The sequence below is a fragment of the Fukomys damarensis genome, unplaced genomic scaffold (genome assembly GCF_012274545.1).
Source record: "Fukomys damarensis isolate Sample0158 unplaced genomic scaffold, DMR_v1.0_HiC HiC_scaffold_27, whole genome shotgun sequence".
NCBI lineage: Eukaryota > Metazoa > Chordata > Mammalia > Rodentia > Bathyergidae > Fukomys > Fukomys damarensis.
Window position 1 is genome coordinate 32,420,711 of NW_022900939.1, and position 25,449 is coordinate 32,446,159.

Here is a 25,449-nt window from a genome sequence, read left to right on the forward strand (position 1 = left end):
AAAAAAAAATTTTTTTTTTTTTTTTTTTTTTTTTGGTTTTTGGAGACAGGGTCTCACTATGCAGTTGAGACTGGAACTCAATATGTAGCCCAGGCTGGTCTTAAACTCAGAGCCGATGCTCCTGCCTCAGTCTCCCTGAGTGCTGGGATTACAGGCATGCACCACCACGCCCAGCTGAAAAAGAAATATTTAAAAACCAGTTGTTGAGAGACTTTCTACATAATTCCGGGGACAATTAAATTATGATTAGTACTGAGGCCTCAATAGTACTCTGATACTCAAGGGCAAAATTACATCAGCTGAAGACATCCTGGTTGAAAACCAAGCAGTAACATAAAGAGGGAGGGTCAAATTCTTCATCAGCTTAACTCAGTCTACCTACTGTTTTAAAACCATCTCACCATCCTAATCAATTTAAACTCATCACATAAAATCTTCACCATCATAGGATTACCACCACCTCCTGAGACATCTGATACTTCCTATTATAAGATCCTTGTCAATTTAGGATTATCGCTCTCTTCTGAGTCATCTGATACTCACTAGGAACTCCATAAATAGTGGTAAGATTGGGGTGCTTTTGTCTTTTGTTGCCCAGGGCAGCACTATAGGCCCCAAATTCAGGTTCTCTACGCCTCAGTTCTTGTCTTTATTCTTAACAGTTTCATGTGATAGTGGCTCACAGGACACCAGGACCCACTGCAGGGATTCTAGTAACATCCCCTTTTCCATTCCCTATAACCAATGCCACAAGGCAGTGTATTCTGACTGGAACATTTTACATCTAGAGTCCACCTGTCTATTGGTGTCAGACTATATTTCTTTTCTGTTTAAAATACTTCTCTTCCAGTACTATTTTTCTTGCTAAATTACTTCACAAATCCCTATTTAGATTTTGAACTTTAAAATGTTTCTTCAATTTTTATATTTTTCCAAGTTTTCTAAAATGAACACATGGTACTCATAGAGAAGTATCTCATCTATTGTGACATCCTTGTTGGAAATCTCCTATTCCAGGGCTGAGGATTTAGCTCAGTGGTGCGGTTGCCTGCCTCATAAGCACAAGGACCTGAGTTTGATCCCCCGTACCAAAAAAAGAAGAAATCTCCTATTCTGGCTACAGTAGCTTTTTTAACCTCCCATAGCTAATATTTAAATTAAGACTTTTTGGTTTGTTTTTGAGACAAGGTCTCACCATATAATTCAGATTGCTGCCCTGGACCTCACAGCAAACCTCCTGCCTCAGCCTTCTAAGTACTAGGATTATAGGTGTGCACCAACACCCTCACCATGTTTGTTAAGACTTTTATGCTAGTAAATTTTACACCTGGTCAGCCGGGGATTTAGCTCAGTGCTTCTGCTGCCTGCCTTGTAAGTGCAAGAACCCGAGTTCGATCCCAGGTACCAGAAAAAAAATTTTTTTTATACCTGGTCTATCCTCACCCTTTAAACTTTTTGTATCCATCTTTTCCTTTCAAGTAATTCAAGTCTCAATCTCATCACTCCATTTCTATATGTAATACAAAATCCCTCTGTGGTGACCTGCCCAAGACTTTCTGGGCTCATTCTCCCTCTTCCTGTCTTGACAGTTAATTCAGAGGGAAAGTCTAAAAATGATTTCCGCTTTGAACAGTGTTACTCTTATCCAACCCAAGTTCTTTACATCCGATTGCAAGGCTGAATTTCCACTTACCTGTTAGTACATCATAGATCTTTGCAAATAAAACTTGAGTCACTAAGATTTGATACCTTCATTCTTCATCGCTGGCCCCTCACAATTACATTTTTAAATAGCAAATTTGTAGAATTTTAATTCAAAACTGTGACAACAAATTTCCTATATATAATAAGGTAAGCTTCAAAACCACTTCTAGATTAAAAATAATGTAGCTGCACACAATTAGGTATGCCTGCAATTCCCAGCTACTTGGGAGACTCAGGTAGGAAGATTAAAAGTTTGAGGCCAGCATGGGAAACTAAGCAAGACTTTGTCTCAAAATAAAATTCTAGAAGCTCTGGCGATGTAGATTAGTGGATGAGCTCTTGCCCAGCATGTGTGAAGCCTGGGTTCAATCCCCAAGACTAACACCAATAAACAACAACAACAACAACAAGAATGCCGCAGATGCCTACTTTCTTCTGTCATCTCAGCGCTCGTCGGATCTTCTGTCTTCTTGGAGTAATGTGTTATATTGAAGCCAGTAAGCATACTTAGAAATGAAAGCTCTGCTTCTAAATGTCTAAGATGACTTCTTGGGGCTTTTGAAGATTCCCACCCTGCAGAATCTGCATGGTGTATCTCTTGAAATGATTTTCTAAGAAAGCAAATATCAGAAAGTTATTACAATTACTAACAAATATTTCACTTGACACCCCAATTTCCACAAACCATTCCCATTTTTGTTCTGCTTAATCTCTTCCCATTAAAACTACATAATAATTTTCTCAAAACCAATGTGGCCATTAACACTGTAATCTTTAATGTCAACAAAAAGCAAACATAATCAAATTATGTGGCTATATTTATACACATTAGAAACATCTTTGAAACAAATTAAAACAAGAATACTTTGCAAAATTGAAATGTTAGTTCTCATCCAAGAATTACCAAAGTGAATATCTGATTTCCCAAGATATCTCAAATAATTTTAGGATGTCTTAAAAATAAAAAATGGAATTATCTTTAATTTGTAAAAAAAAAAAAAGTATCACAAAATATTTTTTACAAAGAAGTATCTTAAGAAATCTAAGAATGCAGGGGGTAAAGATTCAAAGGAGTAAGAAATGGCAAAAGTTCTTTCCAGTAATGCATACCCAGACCTCCAATGAGACCAGGTAACTTTATATTGTCCTTGGAAAAAAGAACTTTAGCTAATAATTAGATTATTGTACTTTTTTTGGGGCCGGAGATTTAGCTCAGTGGTACCGCTGCCTGCCTCGCAAGCACAAGGTCCTGAGTTCGATCCCCAGTACTAAAAAATAAATAAATTTTTAAAATTAGATTATTGTACTTTTTGTCATTCATTATTTCCTTCAAATCTATATTTCTGCCATCTTAAAACACTTCTTCCTTGGATTCTGGGGCATTATTATTCTGATTGTCATGTTATATCTTGGGTCCTCCAATATCTGCTTCTTTTCACTAATGTTAGAGGAAATCCCTAATGCTCTTGCCTCTGCTGTCCTAAATATGTATTCCTTTGTTTCAAAGGAGCACTCACTGATTAGCCTCAGCTCTTTTATTTTTTTATTTTTTTTCTTTTTATTGAGTTTATTGAATTTAGTTATACATTTTAGGTATACAGTACAGTTACATTCATTATTGGGATCTTGTACCTTTACATTAGCCTCAGCTTTTTTAAAAAAGAGGAATCAAAGAGCCGGGGATTTAGCTCAGTGGCACAGCACCTGCCTGGCAAGCTTGAGATCCTGAGTTTGATTCCTGGAATAACAACAAAAAAAGATATACCATGTACAGGTACAAACTGCTTATGATGAATGTGATTATTCAGTATATCTAACTTGTACCAATAAAATGAATTTTTAAAAACATGCTAGTAACACCTAAAATACCTACAACGTATCTTTTCTTCCTGCAAGGTAGGATATCCCACAAAATGTTTTCTTCCACTGGCCTGATATCTATAACTACGATCATTCTTTCTGCTCCCTCAAAAGATCTATTTGTAATTCCACTACATTAGGCAAAACCCTTACAGCCTTATATATAATATCCATAGTCACAAGGTCCTGAGTTTGATATCTAGTACAAAAAAAAAATCCATAGGAAATATTTATAGTGAGGATACAAGATCGGGATAAAGTCTGTAACATTCTTTTTCCATTTTGTTTTAATGTTAATTTTTTTTTTTTTTTTTTTTTTTGGTACCATAGATAAAACTCTGGACCTTGCACTCGTGAGGCAGGCAGCGGTACCACTGAACTAAATCCCTGGCCCTATTTTTAAATATTAACATAATTATATTCTATATATCTGAAAGTCTACCATACCCTTTCTTGCATTTTCCATTATGGATGCTAAAAAAATTACTTTAAATACAGAAAGCCAATTTAAAAAAAAAAAACAATGGCAATTGTCAAGCACAAATGATTCCTGCCCAGTAAACACAAAATGTCATAGCAAGCTATGAGTGAAGATTTCAGGTATTTCAACAGAGCAAAGTGGTAAAAGAACCATGTTATCACATTAAAGGATATGGAAAAACTCAAATAGGAATCCATAGTCAGCAGTACAGGATGTTGTTACTGTTCAATAATGGATATATATAGTGTTTCAGTCCAGGATAATGAAAAATTTCTGGAGATGGATAATGGTAATGCTACTCAATAATGTGAATATTGCTAAATCATACACTAAAAATGGTTAAAACAGTAAATTTTATGATATATATTACCACATATACAAGGCAGAAGCTGCATATTCTTATAGAAATTACTTATTTGAGCAAAATATCATTGTTCTATTTCAACTAATGATGTTTGTTTTTTGTTTGTTTGTTTGGTTGGTTTTTTGAGACAGGGTCTCACTATGTAGTTCAGACTGACCTGGAACTCACTATGTAGCCCAGGCTGGTCTCGAACTTGCCACGATCCTCCTGCCTCAGTCTCCCGAGTGCTGGGATTACAGGAGTGCACCACCACGTCCGGCATGATGTTTGAATTATTTGCAGCTAGCTTGAATTTTATTGGTTTGGAGTTTTATTTACAAATCTGTCTGAGCAGCTTAAAAATTTGTCAGAATTAAGAGGTTCAAAAGAATTATTTTCCCCTTTGGTAGGATGGAGGGAGAAAGGGACAAGAAAAAAAGTGAAATGCGAAAAAATGGAAACAAAGCTTTTGTACATGGGGAGGGGAGGGGAGGGGCTTGGGGGGGGAGGAATGGGATAAAATAAAATTTATGAAAAAAGAATATTCCTTTTAAAATGAATCTATACAAGATTTGTTTAAAAGTCAATGATTGCTAATTAGTATTTGTTAAGAAAAAATACTGTTCTAAATGAATTCTGTATATGAACTCATCCTTACAACAATCTGAAAACTTCAATTTTACCAAATATAAAACAAAAACATAGGAGATCACCCAATCAAGATTACTCAGCCAATAGCAACCAAAATTTGAAGGCAGGCAATTTGGCTCCAGAATACGTACACATAAACATAGCTCAATGCTTTAGCTCCAATTTCCCTACCTTCTGTCTATCCAACTATTTAAAGTCACTTAAAAAGTAGCTTGGTACATTAAGTCCCGATCTTCCTTTTTCACCACAGTGAGAAATAACTTCATATTAAACCTAAACAACTCTGACTGACATTTAACATCTCCCATTATCTGTATATTCCTTACTTTCCTAACTTGGTCACTGAGGAGTCCCAGATTATGTAAATAATATCATATACACTGGGCGTGGTGGCGCACGCCTATAATCCCAGCACTCATGAGGCTGAGGCAGGAGGATCCCCGAGTTCGAGACCAGCCTGGCCTACATAGTGAGTTCAAGGTCAGTTTCAACTACATAGTGAAACCCTGTGTCCAAAACCAAACAAACAAAAAAAACAAAATAAGTAAATAAAAAAATACTCTATTATCTGGGCTAATGACATCTTATGGTAAGTAAAAGAAACAATTTTTCCCCATAGTATAATACAATAGGGAAAGAATGTCTTGTTAAAATGCAGATTATCATTCACTAACTCTTGACATGAAGCTGAAGTTTACACTTCTCACAATTCCTAAGTGATTCTAATACAGCTGGTGGCTCACACCCTTCGTAGCAAGGGTCGTTACCACATTTATTCATTTGTGAAGGAGCATACATGTGCCTTGTTAACTGTTGCCCTTTGAACGATTAGTTTTCCGTTTTCCACTCCCTTTAATAATTACAGTTTTCTCTACTTTCATGACCGTACAGAACATCATGCAAGCATTTTTCTTTAAACCTTTTCATCCTTCACATTTCCTACTACTCTTGGACATTTAGCTGAGGAAAATCCCATTCTCTCTTGCACCTATGGCAAATTAGTCTTTTTCTCGTTTCATGGTACTGGAGATTGAATTAAACCCAGGGCGTGGTTTAAACCCAGGCAATCCACCACTGAGCTATATCCCCAGCCCTTTTAAATTTTTATTTATTTATGGTAGTACTGGGGATTGACTCCAGGACCTTCACCCCGTTACAGTTGAATGGGCCAAAAATAGTCCAAGTTCTTGTGTACATCAAGGAAAGAATTGCTAAGTACACCTGTAGTAAGTAGCTACATTAACTGAAGATTGCAGGACAGTAGCAGCAGGAACAGGTAGAAAGGCAAAGGGAAAAAGGCGGAAAGGGAACTAAGGAAGAATAGGAACTCTTAATAACTCAAGCTTCCAGTAGTTAAAGTGTCAGATGCTTCTGACTCCAGGTTCCTCCCATTCTGTTTCTCACAGGTGTCGATGATCTGCCTCCTCGTACATGGTGACTTCGTAAACTTAAACAAGGCTAGTTTATGTTTATAGGTGAATGAAGGAAAGGGAGCGGCTCCCTCAGTTTCCCTATGTCTCACTGTACTGTACTACCCCAATCCCTTTATGTATTTTTTTTTAAATTTTGAGATTAAGTCTTGCTGATTGCCCAGGCTAGGCTTGAATTTGTAATCTTCCTGCTTCAGCCTACAGAGTGGCTGGGATGACAGGCCGCACCACCACTGACTTCAAATTAGTCTTCACTAATATTAAAAAAAAAAAAAAGGATGATTTATGTTTTCAAGTGCCTTGCATGTTTGAGATGATGCATACTTGATACATAATTAACTACTACACACATTTCTCTCCTCTTCAATCAAGGGAAGTGCCTGAACTTGGGACTCAGCTCTTACACCTCCTTTCTGGAAGTTATTTTTCAAATGAAAGTTTACGTTATTATCATAAACGAAAAATCAGTGTCAATTACTGTAGTTAAGTGGCCCACAAAAAACAAAGGCCATGAAACCGAATTATTAAATCCGAATTGGATACAACTGCCTGAGGAAGGCAAAATTTAGTTAAGGGAGGTAGGCCAAACTTTCTCCTGGCCTGTCACCGATTGGAGAAAGAGAACCCGTTAAGAAAACGACTTTCTCTTGGCAGACGAGTTACTGAACTGCGACGCGCTTACAACAGAGCCCCAGACGCAGTGCTTCTAACTCTGGGACCCCGTCAGAAAGAGAATCTGTACTGGCTCAAGACCACATTTTGGGGCGTTCTAGTGTACAACTGTCAGCACCAGGCCTGCAGGGAGTTACATTTCTGTGCTTTGTGGAAAGTCAACCGTCTCGCCCCGGGACACCGCCCACGGGCTACAGCCCACCGGCCACCTACCGGACTCGGGACCCGTCTTCCCAGGGCGCAGGCAGCTGTTCGCAAGCGCGCTGCAGAGCTGCAATCTCCGCCTCCAAGGCTCGCACCTCTGCCCGTTCGGCATCCATCGCCACCCGACCCCCGCCAGAGACGCCACAGCCACCTCCCTCACCCAGTTCCCGGGTCGGCCCTTCAAGCCTCGCGCGCCCTCAGGGCGCGGACCATTACGGAGCTCGAGGGGGGAGGCGACAGCAACGCGTAACCCCAGCGGCCCACAGCAGTCGCCCCCACACTCAGATAATATTCCTGGGCTTTGACGTCGCTACTCTGATTGCCAAGTCTGTTTCTGAACGGTTCCAACTGCTCGAGAATTGGTTCGCTCCAGTCTGAATCCAAAACCCTTGGCCGCTCACCCCCGCGAGCGGACCTGGAGCTTCCCGGATCTTGTAGTGGGGAGCGCTTCTTTATTTTGCTTCCGCTCGCTCGTGTCAGCCTACCCAGTGCAGGAGACCACTGACAAGCAGCCGCAGGTTTCTTCGGTAGAAATTACGGCATTTGGCTTGACTCTTTGGCAGAGGTTGAGGGAAAGTTGGTGCAGACTGGCTTAGTAAAAACGAAATAAACTTTTGAATACTGAGTATGGAAACGGAACCTTGAGAGGCTGGGTTGCAAATGGAGCAGGAAGGAAAAGAGATGGCACCTACTGAGACATGTGATCAGAAGAGAACGGGCAACGCGGCGCAGGCTCGTAGACGGCGTGGTGAGAACAGGGTTCAGGTATGGAGATGAGGCTGTTTGACTTGGCCTCTTTCTCTTCTTCGGGAAGTTAGGGGTGCGTAGGTTGGAGACGGGATCTACCAGGAAAAAGTACAGTTTAGATCTCATCCACACCACTGGAAGTGCATTGGGCCTCTGGATCCTGTTTTGTGACTTCACCGAACCGCTGAGCCAAATCCCCAGCTTTTGTGACTTCACTTAAAGAGTCCGTCAACTACTGGTAAAAGGCAGACTGAGCTGAGCGCCTGCAGGGTGCTAAAGGAGATGAGACATCTGAGGAGTGTCAGACCTCAGTACCTCTGGAAAACTTTTCCTGCATCCCCTATAATCCAATAGCTTTAGTATAGTGCTAACAACTCCAGGATCTGAAATTAGACCCGGATTATCTATAGTACCTATCATATCAGTTGCGCTTTCTGTGCCTGAATAGCACTTTGCAGTTTTATTGCCCCATGATATTGTAATTACAACATTTGTTTACTACTCATATGACGGTGGAGCTCATAGGTGTTTTTCTCCTTTAGCATTAAGTGAAAAAAATGTGGGAACAAATAAACAATAGCCAGGCCTGGTGGTGCAGGAGGCCCCGGGTTCAATCCTCACTACCAAATAAATAAAAACACTCTACAATGTAAATAAATAGATGAAAACAGGTAGTGTATAATAATTGTGTTCACTTAGAGGGAAAACATCTATCAGTACCTGTATCTATATGTGTGTGCTTGTGTAGTTCCATAGTGCATTTAGAAAGAATGTGACTCAGGGCTTGAGTAGTCGCCAGTCATAGTATTGGAAGCAATACAATAGGAAATAAAACATAACACCAGGAGACCAATTTAGCACAGAAGGCTCAGGGTGTTACATTTGAGGACCATGAGAAAGAAATGTTCCATATGCAGGAAATTGTCTTCCCATTAGAACACGCCAGGTATATGACCAGCTTTCATGAAAGCCAACAGAGAAACAAAGCGCCTCTTTGTGGGTGGCCTTAGCCAAGCCATTTCTAAGACAGACCTACAAAATCAGTTCGGCAGATTTGGAGAAGTTTCTGATGTGGAGATCATAACTCGAAAAGATGACCAAGGTAAATTTATAATTTTTCACTGGGTGGTTAAAGGGAAATATAACTCAGGCCAAATATTACAAAATAAAACAACACCAGAGGTGAATGTTAACTCTGAACAATGAAAGTGATATATTATATCTAGAAGCACTATGTATGATACAGAATTTGATCACAATTAATTTCTGAAATAGGAAAATATCAAAAGCATCTGGTTTTGGAAACATCATAATGTTTCCTTAACTGATTACTTGACATCATCTTACTCATTTTCTTTTTTAGAACATTTTGATAATCATGCTTAGAAAAATATAATCTTAGCTGGGTGTTGTTACATACACCTATAATCCCAATATAGGCAGGTAGTCAGGCATGAGTGGTGAGAGCTGATCTCTAGAACTGTTGACCCAGTACACAGTTACTTCTGCACGTGGTCTAGGACTGTTGTGGATTCTCCAGCACTCTGGGAGGCTGAGGCAGGAGGATGGAAGGTTCAAGCCCAGCCTGGACATCTTAGCAACTTAGCTAAACCCTGTCTCAAAATGAAGGGGATGCTGAGGATATAGCTCAGTGTGAACATCTTGGGTTCTATCCCCAGCACTCCCAAAAAAGAGAGAGAAAGAAAAATACAATCTTTGTATCAAATAAAAATTAAATGATTGTTCTTTGAAAGAATGTTTCCAAGAACATCTTTTTTTTTTCTCATTGAGTTTATTGGTACATTTTAGGTATGCAGTACAGTTACATTCATCATTGGGATCTTGTACCTTTATATGACAAGTCTTGGTTCTCATTCCAAGAACATCTTTTTTTTTTCTCATTGAGTTTATTGGTACATTTTAGGTATGCAGTACAGTTACATTCATCATTGGGATCTTGTACCTTTATATGACAAGTCTTGGTTCTCATTCCAAGAACATCTTTTAAATCTAGAAAGTTATTTTTTATTTTTCTGTAAATAAGACTTAAATTTTTTTTTCTTTTTTAGGAAATGCACAGAAAGTCTTTGCATATGTTAACATCAGAGTAGCAGAAGCAGACTTGAAAAAATGTAAGATCATCATATATTTTCTATGCTATTTGTCATTTGGTATCACTGTGTAACTTGGGACAACTTTAGTTCTAAATCTAAATCTCACCATCCTCTTCTGAGTTATGGACATAGTCAAGAGAATTGTGGTATCCTACATCTTTCCAGGTTTAGGTCAATTCCTTTTGTGCCTGTAAACTAGCAGTATATTGCTAGTAAGGTCACTTAAAACCTAGTTTTCTCTAATTTGGACGGGGATAAGTTTTCATAGAATCTCCCTGTTACACATATCCTACTGAATGTTTGGCCACACTCCTCAGTCTGTTCATTTCTTGGACATCTAGTCGTTATTGATAAATATTACTGTGGCAGTAGAGTATTCCCTCAAAAGCCCATCTCTGAAACTGTGCTATCTCTTATTATGAGTTTAAGATGAAGGTGAATGGTGGCCTTTGGTGAAGAAGGAGGGGGACATGATCCACACTGCTGCTGACACAATAATGTATTCTACTTACTTTGAGGTCAAAAAGTCAGAAGAGGGCCGGGGATTTAGCTTAGTGGTGCTGCTGCCTGCCTCGAAAGCACAAGGTCCTGAGTTTGATCCCTGGTATCAAAACGAAAGAGTCTGGGAATAGTGGCTCAGACCTTAGCACTTTATGGAAACTGAGTTGCCAGTTCAGCAAGACCCTGTCTCAAAATTTTAAAAAAATTTTGAAAAAGCTGATGATATAGTTCAGTGGATTGATCTGCTAGTACTGAAAAAAAAATTCAAGAGACTGCTAGACATGTAGAGCCTAGATGTATAAAGCTATAGGTTCAATCTCTAGCACCACCATCAAAAAATAAGTCAAAAGAATTCAAAAGGAACATGCTTTTAGATAGAGGAAGAAGGCCATCTGTCTCTTATCACTTCATTTGCAGAGATTATTGTTCAGTGAGGAAACATGAAATTGTGGTTAAGAACATGTAAGCTCTGCTTACGTGCTACCTATGGCAGGTTAAGAGTCTTGAGCCCCAATTTGCTTATCTGGTAAATGAAATAATACTGCCTCATAATATTACTGTGGTGATTAAGTTAAATAATACATTTGTACTTAGTATAGTACTTATCACAAAATTATGTTAGTGATTACTATTAAGGAAATTGATAGAAAAATCAACTAGAACATAATAATTCAAACGTAGTTTGATCGCTTGTGATTAATTTTAGAGGTTATACAGAGGTTAATTGGTATATGTTGATAAAGGTAAAATACTCCAGGATTTCAAAATTTCTTCAGATTTACCCTGAAAAGATTACACTGTGTTTCATAGTTATAGTATGGGAAATGACAGGCAAATACTTAATAAATGTGAATTATTCACCAAAAGTTCCTCATATTACTTTATAAACAAACTGCAAGTAGGTTTTGCATCTGTGAGATAGGGAACATAAGAAATCATCAGGTAAATGGTCAAGGTAAAATGGGAGCTTGGGCTACATCTCTCTCCAGGTTACATTTTTTTTCTACTTTGTGATAAACAAGACTACTTCCCTTGATATTAAATAAATATAAAAAGCATGCACTGAAGTATATTTTTGTATTTCCATATGCTCTTTTAGGTATGTCCATTTTAAACAAAACAAAATGGAAAGGTGGTACACTACAAATTCAGCTAGCAAAAGAAAGCTTTTTACACAGGTAAGATTGCTCCTCATGGATTTAAACCCCATTTCTTTATATCAATTTTATATATTCACTTACTTTCTTTGAAATTATCAAGTAATATACAGTATTGTTAGCAAATGCCTACAAATAGGACTAAGGTCCCTCTCAAACCTGATCCTCTTTGTCCCAGACCACACCAAAAGAAAATTCAGTGCATTTACCTGTGTATATATTAAACTATAAAAAAAAGGATATCTTCTTTGTTAAGACAGGTTCTTTTCTGGTATACATAAACTTCCCCCTTCTCTGTAATAACTAGCAGTACAATTTCAGAGAAACCATGGAGTAGTTTGTCCCTTCTACTGAGGACATTTAGGCTGTTTCCACCTTTGTATGATTGTAGGTGATCCTGCGCATGTGCAAGTGTTTTTCAGGGATTTATGTCAGCAAGTGGAGTTACAGGGACTGGGAATGTAGCTCAGTGCTAGAATGTTTGACTGGCATGTGTAATGCCTTAGGGTCATTCCTTGGTACCATCAAACAAAAACAAAAAAGAAAATGCTGCTGAATCTTTGGGTTATGTCATATAAAATTTTAATACACTATTGAATTATTTATATTGATTTAGACTAATGCTGTATCATGCAAAGATATAAAGATAGTAAAACATACTTAGAGGAATAAAAGTAATTATGCAAGTAATTTAAGAAAGGCAGTATAACAACCTTTAGAACTTTAAAAAAATCTAAAGGTAAATTTTCAGAGGAAGGATTAGTCTGGGAACTTTCAAATTGGGAAACATGTTAAGAATATATGAATGGAGGGCCGGGGATTTAGCTCAGTGATTCTGCCACCTGCCTTGAAAGCGCAACATCCCAAGTTTGATCCCTGGCACCCAAAAAAAAAAAAAATAGCCTTGCAGGGCTAGGGATTTAGCTCGGTGGTGCCAGTGTCTGCCTCACAAGTGCAAAGTCCCAAATTTGATCTCTGGTACCAAAAAAAAAAAACAACATATGAATGGGGTAACCAGGAAAGTTGACAAAATTGTTTTAGACTAAGTAAGATACAGTCTAAAATAAATGGCAAATAGCTCACGGGCACATTTCAGGTGGCCGGTCTCATGGGAAAGGTAAGAATTTTATTTTGTTTTTCAGCTGGGGGCCTCTGGCTGTGAACATGCACTTTCCATTCAGCAGCATTTCAGTGTGACCATGGGCAGGCCCTGGTACCCTGTGCCCAGCGGGGAGAGCACATGGTGCTGCTGTCTTGGAGCATGTGTGTAAATGTGCTGGAGGATCATGGCTAGGAAGGGAAAACTGGGAGACAGAGCAGAGGCAAAGAGACCAGTATGGACTGGTCAGAGCAGTTGTGCAGGCCTGAATGAGTTGGGGGTAATGAACTGGAAGGTTGAAATGGCATTCTCTGCATTAGGAGAGCAGAAACTATCAAAACAATTTAGGCTCAATAAAGACATGTCTTTCTTATAGGCAGAAGTAAAGCTAGGGAAGATAACATAAAATGCCAAAAGTTCTTAAATTGAAAAAGGAAAATTGGGGGAGTTTTTGATTAGTAGTCTTGGTTTTCCATCAAGGGGAACTAGGACATCTGCTGGAGCAAAGCAAAGATGTCAGGGCCTGGAAAGCCCACTGGAGAGGGAAAGTCAGGAAGAGAGAAGCCTCCATGCTCAGCCCTCAACTGCTAAGTCAGTTGGAAATAAAGTAGACCTACATGGTGCATGTTGTAGAGGAATCCTTATTTCCCTACCAGGGGGTGTTAGGTGTGAGAGTACATGTGGGTCCCAAGTGTGCCTTTGTAATATGTGGATAATTGGTGTTTTTTTATGTAATATCCTCTGTGCTATTTTTGGAATTCATAGTTGTTTTAAATATCCTTCTCATTTTGTCTTTTCTCTCTTTTTCTCATTGATAACTATTTTTTCATTGTCACAAAGTTGGGGATGTTTTCAAAGAAAGTATAATGAAAATTTTTGAAACTTTATCCAATTAGGGCCGGGGATTTAGCTCAGTGGTTCAGTGGCCTGCCTTGCAAGCACAAGGACCCGAGTTCAATCTCTGGTACCAAAAAAAAAAAAAAAATTATCCAAATATACTTACAGGATTATCTATATTACATTTTAAAATGTATATATGTATAGAACAAAGCTGAGGTAACTACACAAAAATTTAACAATAGGATGTGAGATAAGGAAACATACTTTGTTTTCTTCATGTTCCCATGTTTTCGATTTATTCTACAATGAAAATGTATGCTCAGAAAATAATATAAGCCTTTATGCTGCTCACATTCTACTTTTAGTTTTTAATACTATAAGGCTGTTTACAGAGTTTAGACTCAATTGAAGGGAACAAGACAGGTTCTATGATTGGTCATTTTAACTTTAATGTATATTTTCCCTTTGATTCAGACTGGCCCAAGAGAGAGAAGAAGCAAAAGCAAAGAAAGAAAAATCAACAACAGGCAACACCAACCTGTTGGAAAAGATGGGAGGAGTGGATTTCCATATGAAAGCTGTTCCAGGCACAGAAGTACCAGGGCACAAGGTGAGTCTCCTCTGGTATCCTGAGCCAACCCAGTAACTGACACTTGAGACCACTTGACGATGCATGTCTGCCTAAACCTAGTTGTTTTCTTTTTCTCCCCTCTTACTTTGAAGTAGTTAACATAGATACTGCTTCATGGTTCTCAAATTGTATTTGCAACTTACATAATCATAGCTCTATGCCATTTTAAAGAGAGAAAAGTGAAAGCTCAGGCAGATGCTGTCTACCAAGGGGTGCAGATGTGAGAAGTTCAGGTAGGTTCCAAGTTAGCCTTTGTAATACGTGGATAACTGGTGTTTTTTGTTTTTTTTTTTAATTGCCATATAAGAAATTATTATACCATATTTTGGGGGAATAACTACAAAGAAAAAAGTCAGTACATATTCAGTACAGACACAATTTTTTGTGTTTTTTTAAGAGTAGGAAAAATTTATTGAAGGAAAGAAAGCTTCTGTCTAAGACAGAAGGGGGACTGGAAAGTGGGTTGCCCACCCACCCCACTTCTCCATGATGTTTTATACAGCAAAGCCATGTGGTGAGGCAGGTACAAAATAGGACAAAACTATAAGACCCAGTGGAAAATTACAAGGTGGGCATGAGGTGGCACAAAACCATGACCAACTAATAAGATTACAAGTACATTCACCCAGGTAATATGGATTAAGTGGTGGTAAAATGGGAGAGCAAGACACGTAGCAAGCATACACGAATTGTCCATAAGGGTGGAAGTCAAGGTTATTTCCTGGAAAGGCTGGGTTAAGATCTTGGCCCCCCACCAGACAAAATCTTTTTAAAGTATTTTTGATCCACTGTTGGTTGAATCTGTGGATGTGGAATTTATGGATATGGAACCTGTGGCTAGATGGCTGAGTGTATAGTGGATGCTCTGGTGTACTACTCACGGCCATGTCCCCATCCTTCCAGGCCTTGAAGCGCTGGATTAACCTCAGCCTCTGAGAGGGCTTTACCCATCTCTGGGAAGTGCCCTTGACTGAGAAGAGCTACTTTCCTTAAGATTGCACTCTTTTGGGATCCACCAATATCCCGTGGATGGTCTATTTGGGAATATAAATGCCTAGGCCATTCACCAGTTTGGGACAGCTCTCAAGGGCCACTCCAGCTTCAGAACAATTCAGTGGAATTGACTGAGGCCTCTTGTGTGAGTTTCCTGTTCTTGATTGTTTTAACAACTAACTATAAGGTGGTGGCTTAAAATAACACCAATTTTTAAACATTATTGTTCTTGACGTAAGCAGTTTGAAATGGATCTCATGGTTTAAAGTAAAAAGTGTCAGCAGAACCCCATTCTTTCTGGAGGCTTGGTATTTTTTTATGTAATATTTTCCATGCTATTTTTGAAATTCATAGTTGCTCTAAATGTCCTTTTGTCTCTTCTCTCACACTTTTTCTCATTGATAACTATTTTTTTCATTGGCACAAAACTAGGCCCAACAGTAATAACAGCCCACTATGAATTCAACCTTTTTAAACATTATATCTGTGTATTATTAATTTGTTTATATTTGAGAAATATATTGTATATTGTAAATACATTCTGTTTTCTCTCTTTTCTTTAGAATTGGGTTGTCAGTAAATTTGGAAGAGTCTTACCTGTTCTTCATCTTAAGAATCAACATAAACGTAAAATATCCTTTGTGATTAGCTTTTCAGTAATTTTTACCAGTCTGATAGATCCTTGCAAAATACATTTATAATTGTACTCCTTTGATTAATGAATTGTTGGATATTGATTTAAAAATTTGTATTAAAAAATTTTGTGTTTTCCCACTTTCTAGGCAAGGTTAGATCTTCTTACCTACATGTATAAAGCAGCATTATGAGAGAATGTCATGAAGTTTTATAAAATTAAGAAATATGAAGTAATGGGGCCAGGGTTTTACCTCAGTGGTGCTGCACCAGCCTTGCAAATGCACGGTACTGAGTTCAATCCCTGGTACCAAAAAATAATTAAAGAAAGAAATATGAAGTAAGAAATACAAATGATGAATGCCAGCAAAGCAGTTTTACTTATGACTTTATTATACATCTTGTTGCATGGGAATTCGCAACAATTGCTAATGGAGCTATATAGGGGTGAAAGAACAAGGGCCCCTTGTTAAAGAAGGCTTTAGAAGAACTGAGGTGGTTTTCAAATTACTAGAAAAGTTAGTAGGAAGTAGCTAGGCATAGTGGCACAGACATGTAATGTCAGCACTGTGGGAGGCCAAGACAAGAGGATCTCAAATTTGAGCCCAGACTGGGCAGTTTAGTGATTTAACAAGACCTTCTCTCAAAGTGAAAAATTAAAAAGGGCCTGGGTTGTAGCCCATTATGAAGGTTCTGGGTTCAATCCCCAATTAGCCCCCCCCCGCCATACACACACAAAACAGTTGTAGGGGCCAGGGATTTAACCCAGTGGTTCCACCACGTGCCTCGCAAGCACAAGCTCCTGAGTTCAAACCCTGGTACCAAAAAAGAGTGGTAGAAATTAGCCCTAGAAAGAGGAAAATAGAAAACATTACATGAAAATATTCAGGCCGGCAGGAGGATGGTGGACAGAGAGATAATGTTGAGAGAATATTGAAACCAGGCAAAACCTGATCAATGAGACCAGGTTGTCTGAGACCTTGTAGAGGTGATGTCATGGCCTTCTGTGTAGAACGTATGTATACATTATCAGAGTTTGCTATATGTTGTATATAGTCTGTTGTAGGTTTTTATTTTTTTATTTTTTTGGTACCCAGGATAGAACTTGGGACCTTGCACTTTCGAGGCAGGTGGTGGAACCACTGAGCTAAATCCCTGGCCCTTATATACAGTCTTAAGTTCTGCCAAATGGTGGTAGTAGTGCCTGGTTTTAACTCTGTAAAAGTCAGAGAGAGCTGGGGTTTTGGCTCAGTGGTTCCACTGTCTGCCTCACAAGCACAAGGGCACGAGTTCAATCCCTGGTACCAAAAAAAAAGTCATAGCGAGCTCCATTTCATTGACCCTGAAGGGTTACTAGAGGAGTCCTCATTTGATAATCTTGGTAGAAATTTGAGAGTAAGATGAAATGAAATTAAGCACTATTCTTTTTTGTTTCACCAGATTAATCTATTTCCCTAACACTTAAGTGCTTTTGCTTTGTTCCTTGACACTGGGTAACATCATGAAATATGATCCATCAAAATACTGCCACAACCTAAAGAAGATAGGGGAGGATTTCACAAATACCATTCCTGTAACTCGCCTCACTTGGGAATTAGAAGGAGGCAATGACCCTAGGAGTAAGAAACGGCGAGGAGAGTTCTCTGACTTTCTCAGTCCTCCCAAGAAGATCATGAAAGTACAAAAGAGCCAGGGTTCCACTGTGAGTCTAAGGACCAGTTTGGTAATGGAGAATAACATATCACCACAGCAACGAGCTGGACAAAAAACATCTCATGATTCCATTACTCTTTCTAAATCACACCCTGTGCTTGATTCTGATGCTCACAAACTTAAAAATATACTTTGTCAGACTTCTAGCTTGGAAACTGTCAGGAATAGAAATAGCATGTCTGACGATGATATTGATTCTGAAGATGAATTAAGAAAGATGATTGCAAAAGAGGAAAGCTTACAGAGAACCTCAAGGTCCTCCATCAATGACTCTGATCCCTTTGAAGTTGTAAGGGATGATTTCAAATCGGATGTTCATAAACTTCATTCTTTATCAAGTGTGTGTATGAATAATGTCTCTTGCTGTGTTAGTGAAAATATGGAAAATGATTGTGAATATGATTCAGGTGATACAGATGAAATCATTGCAATGAAAAACATCAGTAAGGTAAAAAACAGTGCAGAGTTTTCTCAAAAAGAAAAATCTATAAGCAAGAAATCTTTAAAAAATAAAGAGCTTTTCAATCATTGTAATAAAGTACAAAAAAGAAAAAACAACAAACAATCAGCCCTCAGTCATGGAGTGAAGCCTATTAATCATGATCCTCTGTCTGATTCCAGCAGCAGGGACAATGAGGAGTCTGAAGGAGATGAAGAATATAAAGCCATGATAAAAAACTGCCCCTGTGTTAATCTCACATTGGCTGATTTGGAACAGCTAGCTAGCAGTAATCTGGAGGTTCCAAAAGATACTGAGAGCAGTGGCCCACAGCCTACCATAAGTTGCAAGTTTGCTAGAGCTTCCAAGAGCCCCAAGACTTCCCGTGGAATCTACACAGGCAAACAGTGCATTTGTCCTGAGGAGATTCTGGCTTCCCTTTTAAGGGAGGAAAACACCTTTGGTAAACAGAAACCACAGGAAGATAAAAAGCCAAAATTTCAGGCATTCAAAGGAATAGGTTGTCTCTATGGAAAGGAATCAATGAAAAATACCTTGAATATTGCCTCAAATAGGATTAATGAAAAACAAGGTTCCTTGAAACATGAAGATTCCAATAGCATTTCCATAGAAAATGGGCTGCCACGTGCTAATGGCTCACCAATCAAATTAACTTCATGCCAACATACAAAGAAGACAAGTGGCCTAAATCACATTGAACCTCAAAGACAGTTAACTTGTGAGACCCAAGATCACAAGGTAGTCTACCCAAACAGTTCAGAAAAGGGAACTAGAAATCTTATTTCTAGTCTGTTGCCTTTAAAAGGTAAGAAATCCTTAAGTCTTAGTGCCAAGATTCACAAGATAGGGTTTGATAAGGATAATTGCCACGGTGCCCAACAGAGAAAAGAGTCTTCAGAGGAAAAGGAGCCTGATTCCAGCAGCCTCATATCTCGTGTGAAACCACCAAAGCGCTCTTCCAGGGAAGACACTCAGGAGAGCCTGGCTGACTTCTCACTTGCTGTTAGTAGTTCATCAAGCATAGATGCTAAAGCTAAGCCTGCTGAAGATAATCAGAAGCGTTTGGCAGCCTTGGAGGCAAGGCAGAAAGCAAAAGAAGCGCAGAAGAAGCTGGTACATAACGCACTGGCAAATTTAGTAAGTATATTTTCAATGCATGCGTTTTATAAAAACACTTAAAAGTCCAGGTTTTCCTTCCCACAAAGGTGTCCCTCGTAGTGTTCACCACTTTGCAGGTTGTGTGTCTTTGAATTAGAAGAGTCTTTCACCCTGAGTATCTACTGCATCCCAAAGGAAATGAGATACTTACAGAAAACATTTTAAATTTATCTTAAATTTTAAGGTCTGGGAATATAGCTCAGGTACATCATTTGTTTAGCATGCATCCAGCTGTGGGTTTTATTCCCATTACACACACAGACACACAAATATCCCCCAAAATTTCTTCATCATTTTATCATTTCCCTGCCCCCCCCGCTTCAGTTCTGGACATTGAACCAGAGCCTTACATAGCATCCCTAACCTTTTTTTTTTTTTGTGTCACTAAGTTGCCCAGGCTGGCCCTGGGCTTATACTCCTTTGTAGGCCTACAAGTAGTATTTTGATTATTTTCATTTAGAAATTCTTAGCAAGTACAATGATTACAAGCTGACTTGTGACTTGCCAGAGCTTGGTAATATTTACTATAATGAGCCCATGTACTTTGCTCTAACAGTTGCGTCCACTTTACATGCTTGATTGACATCACAGGGATGATGATCCTGCCTTTCATGCAGCTGTTGGCTCATAGTGTGGTGAGCAGTCATTCATAGTTTAGACCAGTGGGACAACAAGCTGGTCAGAGTGCTTGCTAAGCTTTTAGACATGTGGAAGGGTAAGATGGAATTCATGGCAAGTGAGCAGGAAGGATGAAGAAAGATGTTCTAAGAAAGGGAAGCAGTTTGCATAAAAGTAAACATTTCTGTCAGTAAGACTGAGACTTGTAGACTGTGAGGTAACAAGAAGTGAGGCCAGAGTGATAAATAGGGCTGAGTTGTGGAGTGCCTGCACAGATTGGACTTCATTCTTAAACATGAAAAACAGTCATGAAAAAACAGTGAAAATTTTAAGCACTGAAGATTACCTGTGTACATTTCAGAACAGGGTGGGAAACCAGTTCTCAGGCCATCTGGTCCATGCCTTGTTTATGTACTGCCTTCAAGCTTAGAATGGTTTTTGAATACAGGACAGGGACTATATGTGGATTGCAGAGTCTAAAACATTTATTCTTTGGCCCTTTAAAGAAAAAGTTTGTCACCCTCTGGGAAAGATCCTTCAGGTCATGATGAAAATAAATTGAATGGGTCAAATCGAGAGACCAAGAAAGACTTCAGGAGGTGGAAGGCCAGAACCAAAGAAGCAGTGGTGCAAATAGATTTAAAGATACTAAGAAAGTTGGATTGAGAGGACTTGGTGATCACTGGATATGGACAAAAAAAGAATCCTAAGTTTTGGTCTTAGACAAATAGCAAATGATAATGGCACACTCCCTAGATAAGAATGGGAAGGAGGGATGGGGGTCTGGGAAATGATGGGATTGGACATGTTTCAGTGTGAGGTTGAGTTGTCTTAAATTGTAGTGCTTCTAATGGCCTCCCTAGGATGGACCTTCACAGGACAAGCCAACACACATCATCTTTGGTTCTGACAGTGAAAGTGAAATGGAGGCGACATCCACTCAGAAGCAAAACCTGCCAGGAGAAGAACTTGTAAAAGTAAGATGTACCTGATGGGGACCCTTTCAACTGCATGTGGCCTTCAGTCCTTTCAGATGATGTGGTTCACGTGATACTGGACAGAGGAAGGACTTGATGTACATTATTATTACCCCCCTTGGCTTCCATTTTGGGAGATGGTATAGTCTAGCAATTGAGTAAACAACTGAACAGGCAGATTGGGGTTTGAAGGGGCAGGTCAATCTCTAGTTAGCTGTGGAACCCTGAACAAATTATTCAATCCTTTTGAGCTTCTGGGGACATTAATAGCACTTACCTTCTAAGTGGTGGTTGTTACTACTAAGGGAGTGGGTCATTTGTAAACTTAGCATAATAACTGGCATATAAATATTCAGGACATGTTAGCAAAAAAAAAAAAAAAAAAAAAAGTAAGATGTACCAGATGTCCCTGAGGACATTTGCCTACTTTGCAGATCCACATCTGTCCCATTCTAAGACCTCCATAAAATGGCCAGTGCAACCTAGAATCCTGGGAGCTGTGATAAGACCCAGGTCTGCCCCAGCCACTGCACACTGCGATGACAGGGTCCTAGAGATCTTAGCCCACATACTCCATGTTTTCTACGTCATCTGCAAAGTCGCATCAATTTAGTGAAAGATGCCAGGGACTGGTCTTGTGTGTTACATCTGCCCCTGAAATTCATCTGGCATTGAAGAGTCCATAAAAGCCAGTTAGTGAGCCCTGAGTCAAAAGTTCCCATCTAGCTGGGTGTGCATGCCTGTAATCCGAGCACTTGGGAGGCAGAGGCAGGAGGATCACCTCGAGTTCAAGGCCAGCCTGAACTACATGCTGACACCCTGTCTCAAAAATTAAAAAGAGTTGCCATCCACTACATCTTGCTTGTTCTTGATATATTTATCTGGATTGTTTTTAAATGTGGTTAAGACTTCACTATAAAATAAATACTGATTGCCTTGGTTAATAAATGTTTCTCTTTTCATGTAAATAATAGGAATCCATGGGTAAAGCATCTGGGAAGCTGTTTGACAGTGGTGAAGATGAGGAATCTGATTCTGAGGATGACAGTGACAGGTTCAAAATTAAACCTCAGTTTGAGGGCAGAGCTGGACAAAAGGTTAGTGAAGACTAAAAGCTGAAAATCTTGTAGCATGTCCTTGTTTTCTATAGTCCTTAAATCTAGGTAAATGTAGGCAGGTCTAGCTAGGCCTACATTATAGGGTTGGATATTTCTTTGGGAAGGGAATCACATGGGAAAGATTCTAATTGGCTCATGGGCAGGTGATATTATGCAAATGATATTGATGTGAATTTCAGGGCCTGGGGAGGTACACTTGGAGTCTTCCTTAGAAGCAATTTCTTGGGAATGTGGTTGTCAATTGTGTTTACTTATTATCTGTGTAGCTCATGGATTTACAGTTGCACTTCGGCAGTGACGACAGATTCCGCATGGACTCCAGATTTCTAGAGAGTGACAGTGAAGAGGAACAGGAAGGTAATTGCTTCATTGTTCAAAAGGTCTTAATGTCAGAACTAGACAGGTGAGAAATCTCCTTCATTAAACACAAGAAACTCTACACCTGAGACATTGAAAAGTTTGTAACCAAATGTTTACAGTTGATATTTCTTGTTTCTCTCACATATTACTTAGTAAAATTTAATTCCTTGAGGCAGACAAGTAAGACAGGTATAGATAACATCCACCAAACTTACAGTTTCTTCTGTTTCACTCCTGGTGGGAAGTTGTGGTCCCTGGGAATCTCTCAGTAGTGTGGCAGGTTCTGGTGGAGGGTATGGAGGATGGTTGTCACCCTTGGCTTTCTAATAGGAAGAGTCTTTTGTCTTCTGTACCAGTAAATGGAAATTCTGACAGGCACCCAGGACTTGGAGGCAGAAAGCAAACTTTATTTATGTTGATGGTCCTGGTTGGGATAATTGCTAAGAGGACCAGAAAACTGTCTTTTGTCTGTCTATAGTTTATATAGGTGTTAGATTTCCCTTGCCTTAAGTTGGCTGTTACATAAAATAGCAGCCTCCTCCTTCCCATAATGCTCTGTACTTTAAGATGGCTGCCACATGGAATAGCAGCCTCCTTCCCATAACACCATGTTAAAATATGGCTTCTCCCACCAAAGGACAGCCTTCGCAACATGCTCCTCTTTCTGCCACAAAGGTAACCTGATACTTGCTACCTCCTAGCAACTAGTGATTTCACAAGCCTTCCTAGTGATGTCACAGGCTCCTCCAATCCCTTAATATTACCTCACTTAAGTCCACCCCACCTCAGGCTAACCCCACCCCGCTCCTATAAAAGAAGCTCCCTGTTGTACCATGTTGCGTTCTCTCTTTTGTTAAGAGAGAGTCTGGCACGTCTTCCCATAATAAAGGCTTGTTATGGTCCTGGTCTGGTCCTGGTTTTCAGCTCTTTTTACCTAACAATAGTATTCACAAGCTGGAACTAATACACAAGCAGAACAAGCAGTTCATTGGTTGTGTGTACTATTATTACTTATTAGTCTACAGCAAGTTCAAACTCAGGGTTAGAAACATTAATTTTAGGGTAAGGTCAGCTAGACAAGGGAGACATATATTTGGAGTATGCATCAGTTCAGGGTAGTGTCTGCCAAGGAGGAGCAGATAAGGAAGACGTGTACGTACAGTGGGTATCATATGGAGTGCATTACATTCCAGAAGGGAGTTACTGAGTTACACTCTTGTTGGTACTAATAGGTTACATGGGGAGTTACGTGCCTGGCAGCACTAACAAGAAAACATGTGCTTAACTAATCATTCATTATAGACTACAGGACCATGGAGTTACTAATTCCACTTTCAGATTAACCCTTATCAAACTATTCCTTTTCACTTCCACTGGTGTGCATGCTGGGTACATGTTTTTTAAAAAGCAGTGTACCATTGGCCAGGGATTTAGCTGTGATGCTGCCATCTGCCTTGCAAGTGCAAGGTCTTGAGTTCCATCCCTGGTACCCCCCAAAAAAACAGTGTACCATTCAGTGCCATTGAATTCATCCTTATTTAGATGTACCTGAGTGGATTGATTCTATTAGAAGTACCTTAATTCTACTTCCTGTGGCATTTTCCACAACTCCACATTATCTATAAAATACTTCCTGCTAGGTGTAATGATGCATGTCTGTAATCCCAGCACACAGGAGCCTGAGGCAGGAGGATTTCAATCAGTTCAAGGCCAGCCTGGGCTACATAGCAAGAACTTGTCTCAAAAAAAAAGATTTTTATCTCCTACATGGCTACCTTGAATAACCTCTACAGATCCCTCTGGTAATCTCGGAACCTCTATCCTTGTCTTCTTTTGTATTTTCTCTCCTTCCTAGGTTCATCTCATTTGCCTCTTAATTATCACCTCATTTGTGCTGCCATCACTCTCTTTCTCAGATAGTTTCTAATGAGTCTGTTGATTCTTTTAGGAAACCAAGGTTCAGAGAGGCTTACAGTAAGTTTTGCATGGTCCTCACCACCTTATGTATCTAACCCGACACTTGACTTCAGATCTTCCACTCAAAACCCATGTGGAAAGCGCAAGAATGAGCAGAACCTCAAGAAGAGTAGTTAAAGATAGTGGTTACTTTGCTAACTCCAGCCTCTTGTCTTTTCAACACCGAGAACAACCTCTCATGTTGTCTCTCATGTCTTTTCTTTCCCAACTTTTTTTCCTTTCTATTTTTCTCCTTCCCAACTTTTGAGGCACAATTTTGTGTATCCCACAAATAAAAAGCACAGCCAGACTGCATCACCTCCACCCTTCTTATCATTATATTCCACTTCCCAAATGATTGCTATTAGGTTAAAATTGAAGTTGCTCCTTTTGCAAGCTAAAACTGTTGACTATTAGCATTTTCATGTTTCACTTTTATACAGTGTAAACTCCTGGCCATTTTGTTCCTTTGGTGTATGTGTTTCCTTTGTTGCCTGTGTGCCTCCTCCCACTTCTGAGGATCTGCTCCATCTCTCCTGCCTCATACTCCACCTGAAGTATAAAGCATTTCTCAGTTGAGTAGTCTACCTCCATTGAACCCCTAGAGATTATTGGGCCTTCTCTGTAAAAGCTGAAACATTTTATTCTAGTTAGTTAGTTATTTATATTCTGCAGTAAACTAAGGCTTTTAAAATCTTGGTTTTCTTCCATATATCTATTATCCAAACTATATCTTTAGCTTTATACTCTGATATTTGTCTATTTTTACTAGTTGAGAGTAGCAGCTTATGAAGTTCTATTATACCTTCAGAATATCGGGTATATGGCTTTTTTTTTCTGCAATACTCAGGACTGAATCAAAGACTGAAGTAATTGTTTATGCAAATTTTATTCAAATATAAAATTGACAGTAAGTTTATTCTTTGCCTACCCTTATCATTTTTAGACTTCATATAGAGTGTGTGTGTGTGTGTGTGTGTGTATATATATATATATTTTTTTTTTTTTTTTTTTTTTTTTTTTGGGGGG

The 25,449-nt window shown here is 39.1% G+C and overlaps 2 protein-coding genes across 5 annotated transcripts in view; one reads left to right on the forward strand and one right to left on the reverse strand.

Annotated features, from left to right (window-relative positions):
* The window catches only part of Cenpp (centromere protein P), a 232,489-nt gene extending 224,281 nt beyond the window's left edge, over positions 1-8,208 (reverse strand). For 2 of the 3 annotated variants that reach the window (XR_777587.2, XM_010610581.2), the window contains exons 1-2: positions 7,355-7,716; positions 2,134-2,315 (exon numbers count right to left, since the gene is read on the reverse strand). Coding sequence is in view for 2 of the 3 variants with exons in the window: in XM_010610581.2 (XP_010608883.1) it covers positions 2,134-2,315; positions 7,355-7,461 (289 nt within the window). In the remaining variant the exon portion in view is untranslated. Of the gene's footprint in view, positions 1-2,133; positions 2,316-7,354; positions 7,717-8,037 lie in introns of those variants that run through there. The other variant, XM_010610582.2, reaches the window with a different exon arrangement.
* The window catches only part of Nol8 (nucleolar protein 8), a 29,015-nt gene continuing 11,393 nt past the window's right edge, over positions 7,828-25,449 (forward strand). The window contains exons 1-10 of one of the 2 annotated variants that reach the window (XM_010610572.3): positions 7,828-8,110; positions 9,029-9,194; positions 10,162-10,224; positions 11,807-11,885; positions 14,278-14,413; positions 15,991-16,059; positions 17,559-19,370; positions 20,873-20,986; positions 21,961-22,083; positions 22,371-22,461. In XM_010610572.3, coding sequence (XP_010608874.1) covers positions 9,056-9,194; positions 10,162-10,224; positions 11,807-11,885; positions 14,278-14,413; positions 15,991-16,059; positions 17,559-19,370; positions 20,873-20,986; positions 21,961-22,083; positions 22,371-22,461 — 2,626 coding nt within the window. In that variant the 5' untranslated portion in view covers positions 7,828-8,110; positions 9,029-9,055. The remainder of the gene's footprint in view (positions 8,111-9,028; positions 9,195-10,161; positions 10,225-11,806; positions 11,886-14,277; positions 14,414-15,990; positions 16,060-17,558; positions 19,371-20,872; positions 20,987-21,960; positions 22,084-22,370; positions 22,462-25,449) is intronic. The other variant, XM_010610573.3, reaches the window with a different exon arrangement.